The 14,004-nt window shown below is 42.7% G+C and overlaps 2 protein-coding genes across 2 annotated transcripts in view; both read left to right on the forward strand.

Moving 5' to 3' along the window:
* Positions 1 to 13,800, forward strand: part of LOC122769871 (collagen alpha-1(II) chain-like) — a 28,418-nt gene extending 14,618 nt beyond the window's left edge. The window contains exons 33-56 of the mRNA XM_044026750.1: positions 380 to 487; positions 575 to 628; positions 707 to 760; positions 860 to 913; positions 1,986 to 2,039; positions 2,146 to 2,250; positions 2,343 to 2,396; positions 2,728 to 2,781; positions 2,853 to 2,906; positions 3,476 to 3,529; positions 3,606 to 3,659; positions 3,759 to 3,812; positions 3,923 to 3,976; positions 4,259 to 4,312; positions 4,764 to 4,817; positions 5,220 to 5,273; positions 5,381 to 5,398; positions 5,887 to 5,940; positions 6,054 to 6,116; positions 6,637 to 6,802; positions 9,951 to 10,057; positions 11,065 to 11,145; positions 11,238 to 11,423; positions 11,643 to 13,800. Coding sequence (XP_043882685.1) covers positions 380 to 487; positions 575 to 628; positions 707 to 760; positions 860 to 913; positions 1,986 to 2,039; positions 2,146 to 2,250; positions 2,343 to 2,396; positions 2,728 to 2,781; positions 2,853 to 2,906; positions 3,476 to 3,529; positions 3,606 to 3,659; positions 3,759 to 3,812; positions 3,923 to 3,976; positions 4,259 to 4,312; positions 4,764 to 4,817; positions 5,220 to 5,273; positions 5,381 to 5,398; positions 5,887 to 5,940; positions 6,054 to 6,116; positions 6,637 to 6,802; positions 9,951 to 10,057; positions 11,065 to 11,145; positions 11,238 to 11,423; positions 11,643 to 11,798 — 1,800 coding nt within the window. The 3' untranslated portion in view covers positions 11,799 to 13,800. The remainder of the gene's footprint in view (positions 1 to 379; positions 488 to 574; positions 629 to 706; positions 761 to 859; positions 914 to 1,985; positions 2,040 to 2,145; positions 2,251 to 2,342; positions 2,397 to 2,727; positions 2,782 to 2,852; positions 2,907 to 3,475; positions 3,530 to 3,605; positions 3,660 to 3,758; positions 3,813 to 3,922; positions 3,977 to 4,258; positions 4,313 to 4,763; positions 4,818 to 5,219; positions 5,274 to 5,380; positions 5,399 to 5,886; positions 5,941 to 6,053; positions 6,117 to 6,636; positions 6,803 to 9,950; positions 10,058 to 11,064; positions 11,146 to 11,237; positions 11,424 to 11,642) is intronic.
* Positions 7,111 to 9,825, forward strand: LOC122769872. The gene is made up of 2 exons (XM_044026751.1): positions 7,111 to 8,943; positions 9,490 to 9,825. Exons 1-2 carry the CDS (start codon positions 7,143 to 7,145, stop codon positions 9,492 to 9,494), a joined length of 1,806 nt encoding a protein of 601 aa, XP_043882686.1. The 5' UTR covers positions 7,111 to 7,142; the 3' UTR covers positions 9,495 to 9,825.
* Positions 13,801 to 14,004: the final 204 nt, after the last annotated feature.

Below are 14,004 nucleotides of genomic sequence, written 5' to 3' on the forward strand. Positions count from 1 at the left end.
GGGGTGAAAGGAAAAAATGGGAGTCAGAGGAGAGGTGGGGGACAGATAGGGAGATGAGGTAGAGACAGAAGAGAGAGAGAGACCAGGAGCAGATACACAACAACTGTATCAAGTTACAAGTTTATACAGGACAGTCAGAGTCAGTGATGATGACATGTTTATATAAGCAGCAGCAGAAATTGTTGACTTTTAAGTGGCTACATAACATTACTGAACCTGGACCTGGACAACTGAAGTAACCTCAGCTCAGGAACAAAGGAACAAAGCAGAATATTGACTTTTTTCTCCCAGAATGTTGTCAATGGGAGAGTGGGATAAATACTTTTTATCCTCAAAGTTCTGCGTGACTAAATAAATAATGACCTCTTTTTTTTAACAGGGATTTGTTGGAAGTCATGGCCCATTAGGATCCCAGGGACCTCGAGGAGTGCCGGGCATTAGAGGACTGAGAGGATCAAAAGGAGAAAAGGGTTATGAAGGCTTCACGGTAAAAAGCTTTTTTTAATATACTCTGTCATTGTTTTAATGTTTATCATCAACGTCTGTGTTCGTCACTTTATATTTCTACTGTCAGGGTGAAGCTGGGCTGAGGGGGACACTTGGACCAGCAGGTTTATCAGGACTACGGGTCAGTGACACACTGCTGTAAAGAAAAAGACTTCACTATTATCCTGTAGCAAACACTTACACATGAAACTTTTCTCAGGGGTTTCCAGGTATTTTTGGGATTATTGGACTGCATGGAAAACCAGGACCAAAGGTAAACAAACACACATGAGCCTCCGTCACTCTGAATGATCGTGAACATGGGTCTTTATGAAGTTACTCCTCCATTAACTGGACATGGCTCTGTCTACAGGGAGACACGGGACCTGCTGGTTTGACGGGTGACAAAGGAAGTCCAGGTCCTAAGGTACAGAGTGCTGCTGCTGAATACTCACAGAACTCGTTCAGACCTGGTGTTAACACTGGTTGTTTCTCTGGACAAAGGAGAGTGACAATACACTCTTTATAATCTGTATTACATGATCTTAAAATACACTTAATACCTATAGTATTATTATATTAGTATTATTTCTTTGGCTTTTTAAGTATATTTAGGTGTGTTTGAAACAATGACGTTGTATATAAATATGTGTTATAGTGTTACATTACATTACATTACATGTCATTTAGCAGACGCTTTTATCCAAAGCGACTTACAATGGAATCAAGTACAATTAGCCAGGGGTGGAATCGAACTTGCGACCATGATGTCTTTGGTACATAAGGTAGGGTCTTAACCACTGAGCCACTCCACCCCCCTAGTGTTATATATTACACTTTATATATTGTCGATTTCATGTATTTTTTATCGACATACAGTATATATACGTAATATTTAATTTGTGATATTTAGTGTATTTCAGAAAATGTTTTCAATACCATAAGTATGAAGATTATCAATGCAACAGCCTTTGAAACCAGGAAAAGTCATCACTGATACTTTATCACAATAGATATCTAAAATCTAAGACCATATCTTGTCTCCTGTCACGATATATAGATATGATATCAAATATATTGCCCGGCTCTAACTTCAGGACTTGATGCTCCTGATTTGCCCTGAACGCTGAATCCTCAGATCTGATCACAACAAACTGATTTGGAGGTGGTTTTTGGTTCATACAGTATGTGATTGAGCTGACGTCCTCTGATCGGCTGCAGTATTTTTACACTAATCAATCATATGTTGATTTAGTATATATCATATTTCATGTTACAGCACAGTGAATAGAGCTTTGAGTCAATTTCTCGTTTCTTTATTCTCCCTTTATTGACAGACACATGTAACCCAGTCATGATGTCGGTGCGTATTTCAGTACAGGGCAGAAAGAGGCAGAGCTGATCACATGTTTTCACAGGAAACGCATTCAAGGCACATTTTAATGTGACGCTCCATCTGTTACGAGTGTTAAATTCACTTGTGTTGTTTCTGGTTGTAGGGGGCAAACGGAAACCGAGGTGTGAAAGGTGACATGGGAAAGCCTGGACCACTGGTACGTGGATTTCATTTTCCCAAACACATTTGACAGAGTGGTGCGTATGGTTGATCTGTTGAAATCCATGTGCCCAAATCACAAGGTAATATAGTTTGTGTTTCAGGGTTCTAAAGGAGCCACAGGGAGACAAGGTGATCCTGGTGCAAAGGGCTTTTCTGGACCTGATGGGCTGAGAGGAGAGCCTGGAGAGAAAGGGAGGCCAGGAGAGGTGACAACAGCTTCACCTGAAAAACCTGTTGGCTTTGTGAACGGAAGTCATGTCATTTATTTTTTGATGATAAATATCTTTACTGTCTGCAGAGCCTTGATGGACTGCATGGAAAAAAAGGACCTCCAGGATTACCAGGACCTCAGGTAAGAACCAGGAGCCACAGCTGGAGGAGCGTCATAACGAGAGCTGTTAGATGCTGAAGGGAAGGTGGACACAATCAAAGTGCCACCTAATGTAACTGTTGATGAGCCTTGTGAAACACTCCAGACACTGTCTGGACAATTGTGTTTGCTGCTCACATGTGACAAAGGCAGCAGGAGAATCTCAGCAGGATCCAGGTGACCTGGAACTCGCAGTCACCCTCCTGCTCTCCTGCTGTGTTCTCACACGGACAATATCCAAACATGACCACAGAGCCTCTTTATTATTACTGTACACCCTAAATAAACACCCCCTTGTCCTTCCATTTCCCAGGGTACTGAGGGTGAGATGGGACTTCAGGGCCCTGCTGGTCCTCAGGGACTTCAGGTCAGTGCTGTCCTCACACATTTACATGTTTCACACTACTCACTCACCACCCTCCTTCATATTGTCCTCAGGGACCAAAAGGTGGACCTGGACAGGAAGGACGAAAAGGACAAAAAGGTCAAAAGGTTAGCGCCAACCCTGTGTCCAGCATCTTTTTGATTGTACATGCTTAAAACTGTAGTGTGTAACTTTTAGACATAAACATAGGTCACACAATGCTGATGAAGTCTATCTTGTGTTGCCTTGCTACATTTTCATGCTGTTCACAGGAAGTGATTTGTTGTATGTCGAGACGTTCGGAGGCAACAGCGACACTGCGCTAGTAAAGTGAGACCACTGCAAACAATTGAGTTTAATTCTACAGCTGTAAAAATCTGCTCCTTCAGCAGAACCTTCTGTACTCCATCCGCCCCTGTGCTGCCACTGTATACACACAAACGCTCCCTCAGTCAGGTCTGATTTCTGTTCACCAAGTGAGGCACAATAATAACATCAACATCACCAAAGGTTGTTCACTGCAGCTGTTTCGGGCAACTGCAACTGACCCATTTTAAAACCTGAAACAATTCTGTTTCATAAGTCTTAAGAGAAGCTAACAGAGTTGTGTATTAATTGACTAAGTGTGAGAAGTCCGACAGTGTGATTCTGTTCTGACTATTTTATATTCAAAAATGATGAAATGACTGAATTTCAGGGAGATGACGGCACAAGTGGACGTCCAGGGAAGACTGGACGCGCTGGGCGGAGGGTAGGACGATACACATGAATTTGACCTTTAATCCTTTCATCTGTCTTGACTCTAATCTTCATTTGGTCGTTTCAAGGGGAAAAGAGGGAAAGCTGGAAACAGAGGTCTCAGAGGAAGTGGAGGAGAAAAGGTCAGCTGACGATCTGTAGAAGCTTTAATCTGTGTCAATCTCCACAATCTGAAGTTTTATTCCACTGAATCAAGTCTTGATCTTTCTCTGGTTTCCCAGGGGAAGACGGGTGATGTGGGTCCATTTGGTCCTCAGGGAAGACATGGTGCATATGTAAGTCTTCCTCTCTCTCAGTGTGAGTGAGGCGTTTTTGTCGTCTCGTGTCTTCAACCTAATGAAAACAAACAAAACAATTTAGATTCTTTCACAATCTTTACCTAAAGGGTGAAACTGGGCCTCGTGGAGAAAAAGGCGAAATGGGTCGACCAGGCTTTAAGGTACAGTTTGTCCTTGAGACTCATTTATGTCATTTATTTCTTGCCAGTTTGTTCAGTGAGGCAACGTGAAGGTGGTAGTATATCTCAGAAATAGACCTTACACTTAGTTTTACTTTGTTTTCACATTATTTTCATTCTGACCCCAGTGTTCAAATGTCTTTTCATATGGGACCGTGTTTCCGATAAAATAAACTACTTAACAGTTCTTAAGACTATGATAAATAATGTTTTTTATTTATGTGACAGCTATGGTGAGATAACCTGAAGTTTCCCACTGTGCAGGGAATATCTGGAGATCCTGGAGCACATGGCCTTCTTGGTCGACAAGGGTTAAAGGTGAGCCCACTAATACTCTATGGAAGCTTTATTAAAGTGTAATTAAACCCCTAAACCCCTTTTTTACAGGTGAAAACCAGTGTATTTAGGTAACGAGACAGATTATGAGCCAGTGGGCCCCTGGGCACAGACTGCAAAAGGCCCCCCTCTTACCCCTCCATGTTTGAGGGGACCTGTTCTAAACAGTATAATTTGGCGTAAGGGACCCATGTTTTTGAGCCAGATCTTTACAGTTTAGTGTAAAATGTTTAAATTTGACATAAAGTTGTGATAAACATCTACTGCCTCTCTGGTTAAACACCAGCTACAGCATTCAACATTTGCCATTGGCCCTCACTCAGCTCTCAGCCAACTTCATGGCATTTTTCAATGAGCAGAGTTTTAAATGAAATGATATGACTACTTAATGCTTCTATTATTATTATGATTAACTGCAGTTGTGTTGTTTCAGGGAATGAAAGGCTCGTCTGGAGAGCCAGGAAGAGCTGGAGAGAAGGGAGAGCAGGTGAAATGACACATGACACATTCATTCAAAAGAAACCACTGATTCTCTGCTCCTACATCCTGTTGCTCAGTGTTTGTTTTGTAACGCTGTACTAAAATAGATATGTAAGTGATGCAAACGGGTCTATATTTTAAATAATAATAAATATCTATTTTAATGTGGGAGACCTGCAAGAAGACCCGGCTTTGAGACCTGGTCACAACAAGGGCCTTTAAACTGTCAGATCGTGTGGGAACAGAATATTCACCTCACATTGTCATCTCAACCCCGATGCTTCATATAAACAGCATCACAATCCACTTGATCTTTTAAGAATCTAACATTTCACATGAGTTTTATAAGTTATTCTTGTAAAAGCTTGTCAACTGTGCACTAGTAATCACATGGTACTGACTGTTGCAGGGTGATATCGGCCTGCCAGGTGGACGAGGGTCCCCCGGCCTACCTGGGCTGCCTGTAAGTCCTCGATCTTCAATGTGGTTTTTTTTTAGTCCATTTTTGCTCTAATGCTGGAAATACAATTCTTGGCACCCCTAATATTTGATTTTCTGTTATTTCTTTAGGGTTTGTTTGGACAGAAGGTGGGTGAAAGCAAAATCAGACTGCACAGGGCTGTTTATGCACAAACCTGATTAAGATTTACACTCACTGGCCAATTAATTAGGTACACACAGTAACTAATAAAGTGCCTAAACTCTAGAGATCCATCGGCAATTTTTTAAATACTCAGACCAACAACCATAGTCACATAAATCCATATGGTTGACAGTTACCAGTTAAAGATTATATACATATATAATAACAAATCAGTTTTTACGACCAAGCTTTAGTACGATATCGACAGTGTTATAATATGTTTGCTACTTTTTTCTTATGTAAGAATTGGAACCATAGCACAATAAAAAATATTAGTTTCAAATTCTGATTTGAAATCTACTAGGGCTGAAACAATCGATTCTGAAAATAATCATTAGTTGCAGTTAGTTTAAAATCTACAAACCATATGATTGTAAATATACTGGTTGATGTACGGTTACATTTCTGACTGGATGTCATCTGTGAACGCCAGGGTTTGAAAGGGTTTTCTGGACCATCAGGCCTCACAGGGAGGAAAGGTTTACCTGTGAGTATTAAAACAAGTAAACTGCAGTGGAATGATGGACTTTAGTTATGTTTTGTCTCTAGTTTGACCAGAGGTGTATGGCACCACCTCACTAGTCTCATTCTGTTTTTTAGGGCCCACCTGGACCTCCTGGACCCCCGGGGACGTCCCTGAACCTCACTCTGACTCAGCTGAAGGTAAGATGGTTGACTGAGAGCCACCAGGAGTTCAGGATGTCGCTCAGGTTCCTTTGCAACAGCAGCTAGTTGTTGCTCTTCCTCAGACTCCTGTTGTACTCGAAACATCACTGGTGATAAAAACTCTGTGAGTGTGAGCTTCAATCGATTATGAAAATAATCATTAGTTGCAACTCTAGCTGTTTTACTGGTTCAAACATACAGTATATTCAGAGCTGAGTGCATCATATGTGAGCCCTGTGCACAGCTACACCAAATTCCATAGAAAAAATCTGTGTTTTTAGCCAGTGAGGACACAGGAGCTGCTGGTTTGTTGCTGCCTTGTTTCAAAAATCTATGTCACTAGCTAAATCCATTGTGAAACACTGAAGTCACAAAAGAACATGTTTGACTTTACTGATGGAGAGTGCAGTGGATCCACGATGTCTGTTTCCTCTGGACTTTGATCTGGGGAGTGTGCTGTTTACAAAGTCACATGGAATCATAATACAGATGTGTTCTTTATGTTTTCATTTCTCAGGATCTCATGTACGTGTCAGACAAACCCAACCGTGCGCTGGTGCAGGCTCTGCTGGACTCCCTTCAGGGTGAGCTGCACTGGTTCATAAATCCACCAGATGGCAGCAAACAACACCCTGCGACCACATGTCTGGAGCTGTGGCTGGCTTTCCCCAACTCCACTAATGGTGAGAGACTGACACCGGCTCACTCACAGGCTTTAAAGAAAAATAACTCTTAGCGGTTTTAGGTTATGTATATATATATATATATATATATATATATATATAATTTTTTTTATAATTTTTATTTATTTATCTGTATAAACCACTGTATGAGTTGCCCCGCCCCGCCCACACACATACGCCTCACCGCGCCCCCCCAGGGCGGCCCGCCCCACTATTTGAGAAGTACTTAAGAGGAACGTTTGGATCCACACTCTATACCAGATGGTGGCGGTAATGCACTAATCGACCTAAAACCTCCGAGAAGAAGAAGAAGAAGCTGTTGTTGTTTTGATAGGAAAAGATGGCGGCGGCGTGTATGGCAGCAGCAGCCGCCGCTTCGGCCAGTTCTTCATCTACATCAGAGTTTTCTGTAGAAACTGTTCAGCGAACAAGTGTCTATGATCGTCAGGTTATGCTTAGTTTCAGCAAATGTGGTCTTTTCGACTTCGTCAACTTAGAGACGCGGATCACACTACAAAGCCTTGGTCTGCTACGCCAGTCTGACCCAGAGGTCCACAGAGGAGCGGAGTCTCCCACCACCACAGACCGCCCACGGAGACACCGGAGCCGGTGCGAGAGGAAACAGAAGCGCGGTTGTCGCGGCGGGCTCGCGGCTAAGCTAAAAGCTAACCCGTTCCGATCGCCGCTGCCCTCCATCCTGCTCGCCAACACGCGCTCCCTGGAAAGTCAACTGGACTCTCTGAAGCTGGACTTAATCACCAAAAGGGAAACAAGAAACTGCTGCATCCTCATTTTCACCGAGACGTGGCTAAACTCGTCTGTCCCTGAAGCAGCCGTTAGCCTGGACGGGCTAACAACAATCAGAGCCGACAGGAGCCACGCGCTCACAGGTAAACCCCGAGGGGGGGGCCTTTGCATGTACACTAATAACAGCTGGTGTAACAACGCGACCCTGGTCTCCAGTCACTGCTCTGCGGACATTGAGTTTATGATGGTGAGATGCAGACCCTTCTACCTGCCCCGGGAGTTCACCGTCGTCATCGTTGTCGCTGTGTACATTCCACCACGCGCCAACACCAAGCACGCGCTCACTAGCCTCCACAGTGCCATCAGTGACATGCAAAGCAAACACCCCGAGGGCGTTTTCATTGCTGCTGGAGACTTTAACCAGGCCAACGTGAACACTGTTCTTCCTAAATTCCATCAGCACGTGGATTTTGCTACCAGGGGGGAAAACACACTGGACTTGGAAGTCTACACTAACATCGAGAAGGCCTTCAGAGCAACCCCCCGCCCTTTCCTCGGCTCCTCAGACCATCTCTCTGTTATGCTACTTCCAGCATACCAGCCCCTGGTCACCAGAGAAAAGCCTGCTGTGAAGAAGGTGAGAGTGTGGCCCGAGGGAGCTATGTCTGCACTGCAGGACTGTTTTGAGTGCACTGACTGGGACATGTTCAGAGAGGCTGCGACAGACAGTCAACATACAGATGTGGAGGAGTATGCTGCATCTGTGACCGGATACATTCAGTGGTGCATGGAGGAGGTCACGGTAGAAAAGACAATAGTCACACGGGCCAACCAGAAACCTTGGATGACTAAGGAGGTGCGCACAAGACTGAGGGAGCGCAATGCTGCCTTCAAATCTGGTGATGCGTTGGCACTCAGAACAGCGAGGGCCAATCTGAACCGGGCCATCAAGGCAGCAAAACATGCCCACAGTCAGAAGATGCAAGGGTTCCTCCATGACCCCAGCAACTCCAGACAACTGGGGCAGGGCGTCCAGACCGTCACGGACCACAAAGCCACACCCTCACCCTGCCCAGATGACATCAGCTTCCTCAATGAGCTCAACAACTTCTTTGGGAGATTTGAAGTCCTGAGCAACACCCCCGCGAGGAGAGCCACCCCCCACCCTGATGAACAGGCACTCAGGCTCGAAACCACTGATGTACGGAGAGCCCTGAGAAAAGTAAACGCACAGAAAGCTTCAGGCCCTGATAACATCCCAGGACGGCTGATCAAGGAGTGCGCAGACCAGCTGGCCCACGTGCTCACAGACATTTTCAACGCGTCACTGGTCCAGGCCGTCGTCCCCCCGTGCTTCAAGTCTGCCACGATCATCCCAGTGCCCAAGACACCAACCATCACATGCCTTAATGACTTTTAACGACGGCCATCATGAAGTGCTTCGAGCGGGTGGTTAAGGACCACATCATCTCCATACTGCCCCCATCATTTGACCCGTTCCAGTTTGCTTACCAGCCTAACTGCTCCACTGAGGATGCCATCTCCACTGCTCTCCACCTGAGCCTGGAGGACCTGGAGGACAAGATTCGGTGTGACTTCAGCTCAGCATTCAACACGATCATCCCCCAGGACCTGATAAGGAAACTGGGCTCCCTAGGCCTCAACACCCCCCTGTGCAACTGGCTGCTGGACTTCCTCACCAACAGAACCCAGTCTGTCCGTGTGGGTAACAATACCTCCAGTGTCATCTCCCTGAGCACCGGTTCCCCACAGGGCTGCGTCCTGAGCCCCCTGCTGTTCACCCTGATGACCCTCGACTGTTGTCCCATTTCACCAACCACATCCTGAAATATGCAGACGACACACGACAATTTCCATTTTTGCTTAAAGTCTGTATTTTTTATCTTTGCACTACTTTTATACATGTGTATGTATATTTTCTTGAATTATAGTTTACAGTTCTAACAAACACGTTACTTCCTAAAATTCAATGCTGTTTTTTTGTTGCCAGATTCACTGTTGTGTTTTCAACAATGACAATAAAGGAAGTCTAAGTCTAAGCTGTAGTTCCTTGATGTTTTCTAGCAGGAAATAATGAACGTACTGTAGATATTCAGATAGGTCACATGGTAGAGTAGTGGCTACAGCAAAAGACCTGGGTTTGTGACCCTTTCTGTATGGGGTTTGTTCTCCCTGTGTACATGTGGATTCTCTCCGGGTTCTCTGGTTTCCTCCTACAGTCCAAAAACATGCAGAGGTAAACCCTGTGATGGACGGGCTGGTGACCTGCCCAGGCTGTATTCCCCATTTCCCTATGTTAGCTCAAGCAACCTGAATGAATGAATGAATGAATATGCAGATGTACAGTACATGTTAACGAGATGCTTGTGTTGTCTCTCAGGGCTGTATTACATTGATCCTAACCAGGGAAGCCCAGCTGATGCTTTCCAAGTGTACTGTGACTTCACAGCAGAACCAAAGACGTGCCTGTCTCCACTCCAGCCTCAGGTATCAACAACATGACACTGTGAGACATGTCAATAACATGTACCATTTAAAATATCACACAAGAAAGGAAGCACAGCAGCTGCAACTAATGATTATTTTCATAATCCATTCATCCGTCAATTATTTTCTCGATGAATCGTTTGGTCCATAAAATGTCAGAACCTTAAAAAATGTTGATCGGTGTTTGTCAAACCTGGAAATGATGATGTTCTCAAATGTCTTGTTTTGTCCACAAACCAAAATGATTCACTTTTACTGATTTCTTTGTTATTCAGAGCAAAGAAATGAAGAAAATACTCACATTTAAGAAGCTTAAACTGTTATACAAACTGTTTTAATCATGATAAAAGCTTTGAACCGATTAATCGATTATCAAAGTAGTTCATTAATTTAATAATTGATGAATCGATCCATTGTTTCAGCTCTAGTGCTTTTACAAATAAAGTTTTTTGAATTTAATGAATTCTACCCATGTGCATCAATGGCGATTGCTCTAAGACGGCAAAGGATGTCGTCAAATATTGTTGTGTTTACATTTCAATACCAAACGTGCACTAGAACGTGATCAGAACGTTCAGAATCAGCTGGTCGCTGTGTGTTATTTGCTCGCTGATATAAACCATTTTCATTTCACATAATTATCACGTTTCCTTTTTCTAGTTGTTTGTTTGCAGAGTGTATGTAAGAGTTTATGGATAAATAACTGGACCTATAATGAGAAATAAGGATATTTTGGGATTTGGAGCCTTATAGTAAGACTTTTTAGAGGCAGCCTTTTTGAGTTGACGCTTACTATGTAAACAGAGACTCTGCTCATATTAACCCAGACCATAAACCAACAAAGAAGAGCTCTTTCAGAATTGGCATTAAACTGTGTACTGAGCAGTGGATCACAACTAGTTTCAGTAAAAAACACTTGTTTATATGTGTGTAAAAGTGAGGTCATGTTTTGTGTTAAAGTACTATTGTGTAATTGTTAATGTTCTAACATAAATAATTCATCACAGGTTCCCATAAAAGCTTGGCTAAAGGATTCGGGCACAAATATGTCATTTCACTGGTTGAGCACAGTTGACGACGGCTTCCAGGTGAAAGTCTCCGCGTGTGAATTATTTATTTATTTTATTTTTTTACAGCTTGTTTCTCCCCTTCTCTAACGTGTCGTACACAAATCTCTCAGTTTGAGTATCCAGGAGGAAGAGACGTGGTGCAGATGAGGTTTCTGCGACTGAACAGCAGGTTCTCCTCTCAGACCATCACATACTCCTGCTCGCCAGGAGGAAGACGGAGCCACACAGAGAGGGACGTCAAGTTCCTGGCTGACACTCGGAGGCAGAGTTACCTGGGAGTGCTGCAAGACTGTGTGGTAAATAATACTGATGATGGATGAAAACAGGGTTTCCCGGGACAGTACCAGGGGCAAAAAGGGGCGTAGGGTTGGGTACGGACGGCTGATGTTTCCCTGGATAACCAGGAATCACACACTGGGAATCTTTTTACACAATCTTAATTTATTTAAACAAACACTGAAACACAAAGTTTCTGAGTGGTTTATATACATGGTTTCCTTTTTCCCCCCCCACAGATGTCAGAGACTCCAGAGTCAGGAGGCCAGGAATCAGTTTTTCAGTTTGAAAGTGAAGACCTCCTCCTGCTGCCTCTAAGAGACCTGGCAGTGTTTGGAAACCAAGAGCTAACCTGGGAGTTTGGCTTCACGATAGGACCTGCGTGCTTCAGTTAGAGACGCCCAGCGTCTCTCAGCATGATCGTCTGCAGCGTCAGACTCCGAGCGGTGCACTGAGATGAAGCGAAGACACTCTTTACACTAAATAATCAACAGTGAAGTAGGAAGTCTATGTAACATTAGACCACAGTTTCAAAATTAGAAAAGTATTCATGCTTACATTAATGAACGATTCTCAGTCAAAATCAGCATGGAGGCATGTAGACCAGGTGGTTTGCTGCTCTTTCTCTTTGAATGGACAGGTGACGAGCGTCATGGGTTAAACCTCGTGTCTCCATTTGCTGCTTTAGAACTGTTCTCTGCTCAAATCAGGCATCAGTATTTAAAGAGGCTTAGTCCCCACCTCTGCACCTCGGCAGATGGATAAATCACGTCTAAAATGTCAATAAAATCATAAATATTAGCGGCAGTGTTAGTGTCGTCAAATAAAATCACATTATGTAATGTGATTCAAGTGTGTGTTATGTAATTTACTGATATTACCCCCCTGGATATAAAAGCACCGCTAACACACTGCTAATAGGAAAAGCAAACAAAAACCTGAAAAAATAAATACAACCTCATCCCTTCATATCACGGACATGCCGTATCACACGGACTAATATGATCACAGGACCGTGGTCATTTGCGGTGGAATTCTTTACTTTACAAATTACAGGAATGGACTATTCACACAGGATTGAGATCAGAGATTAGTACATATTACTAGAGTTTCTCAGGTGATGCTAATCCCATGTTTGTAGATACTCTGAGAAACCTCACGTACCCCATTCCGCATGTCTCTCGGTAAATGAAAATGAAATCAGGGCTCGAGGTGTTTAGTTTAACAAACTGAATAAACCAATATGTGACGGTGTGTCGCATGTAGTCTTGGCTAATAACTTTGTCGTTCTCAACACACAGTATTTAAATGCTTAAAGCTTTAACAGAGGCAGCAACAATGTAGTTTAGGGAGTTAATCCCCCTTAATCCCATGTGTGGCAGCAGGTCTGCAAACATTTCTACCACTCCTCTGCTCTCTATGTTCTATAGATTTTTGTTTTTTGTTGCCTCGACAAGGCAATTTTCTTTAAAAGCCGTCGTCTTTGTAGATTCTGACCAAGGACTGACTGGGTGAGCTGTGTAGATGAAGTTTCCTCTGCACACGAAGGACATTTTCAACCTCAATGTCTTGATGTTTGTTAACTTAATTTGTTTGTGTTCTTGATTATTTATGTAAGTGTTGATTGAAGACCTTGATTTAATCATTTTAATTCTGTTACATTGTGACTTGATCATTGTATTGATGATGATGAATGGGCCATGCTACGAAGATGATACGATTGTCCAAATGTGATAAATGATTGAGATTACATCATTCATAACATTATCAAATATGAGATGCATATTTTTCTTAAGGGACCAAAATATCCAAGTGTGTATTTTATTGTACACTTCTTACAGAAATATTTGGCTGTTTAGCAATTACTGCTAACTGTGTTCGCCAGCTTCTTTGTTACTATGACAACCTGTGCTCATGTCAGTTATAAATGCAGCTTTTAAGATTGTTTCCTCTTTTAGGTATGGCTCAACAGGTTTACAGGGTCTATAACAAGCTATGTAATACAGAATTGTACATTATGGTAAGTTTTATTTCCTAATGCTTGATGACACATTAAGTAGATTTAGTTTGCTTATTGTTTCACTCAGGGAAGCCCAGCCCCATCACATGTGTGCAATCTTTATTACTCCCAAACCATCGTCTTTAGCATATTTGCACACAACTCGTATCAATAAAACCACATTACGTGGTGTTATGTGGAACTATGCTGTGTGCCTGTTATTGTATGTAGTTAAAAGTACTTTCTTATCTGTGTTCTTGCCCAAAATACATTGGGATGTCTGTATGTACTGTTTATTAACACAGTGAGAACTACAGCTCCTCTGCAGGTGTATATTACTTTCTCATCTTCATACAAATGTTGATAGTATCTCTATATGTAATAAATGATTGATCAAATTTTATTCATGATAACTTATTTTACTGTACTTTTATAATTAATTATTTTATAATTATATATAAAAGTTAATGAGTTGTGGACAAGACTGACTATTGTGTTCACGACAGCTATGACTACTGCCATACAGGAAATCAGACATTTAACATTTTATTTACTATATACTACTGTGTAGTTGCAAATAAATACAAAGTTTTCTATAAATT

This window comes from Solea senegalensis, linkage group LG5 (assembly GCF_019176455.1).
Source record: "Solea senegalensis isolate Sse05_10M linkage group LG5, IFAPA_SoseM_1, whole genome shotgun sequence".
In the NCBI taxonomy this organism is placed as follows: domain Eukaryota; kingdom Metazoa; phylum Chordata; class Actinopteri; order Pleuronectiformes; family Soleidae; genus Solea; species Solea senegalensis.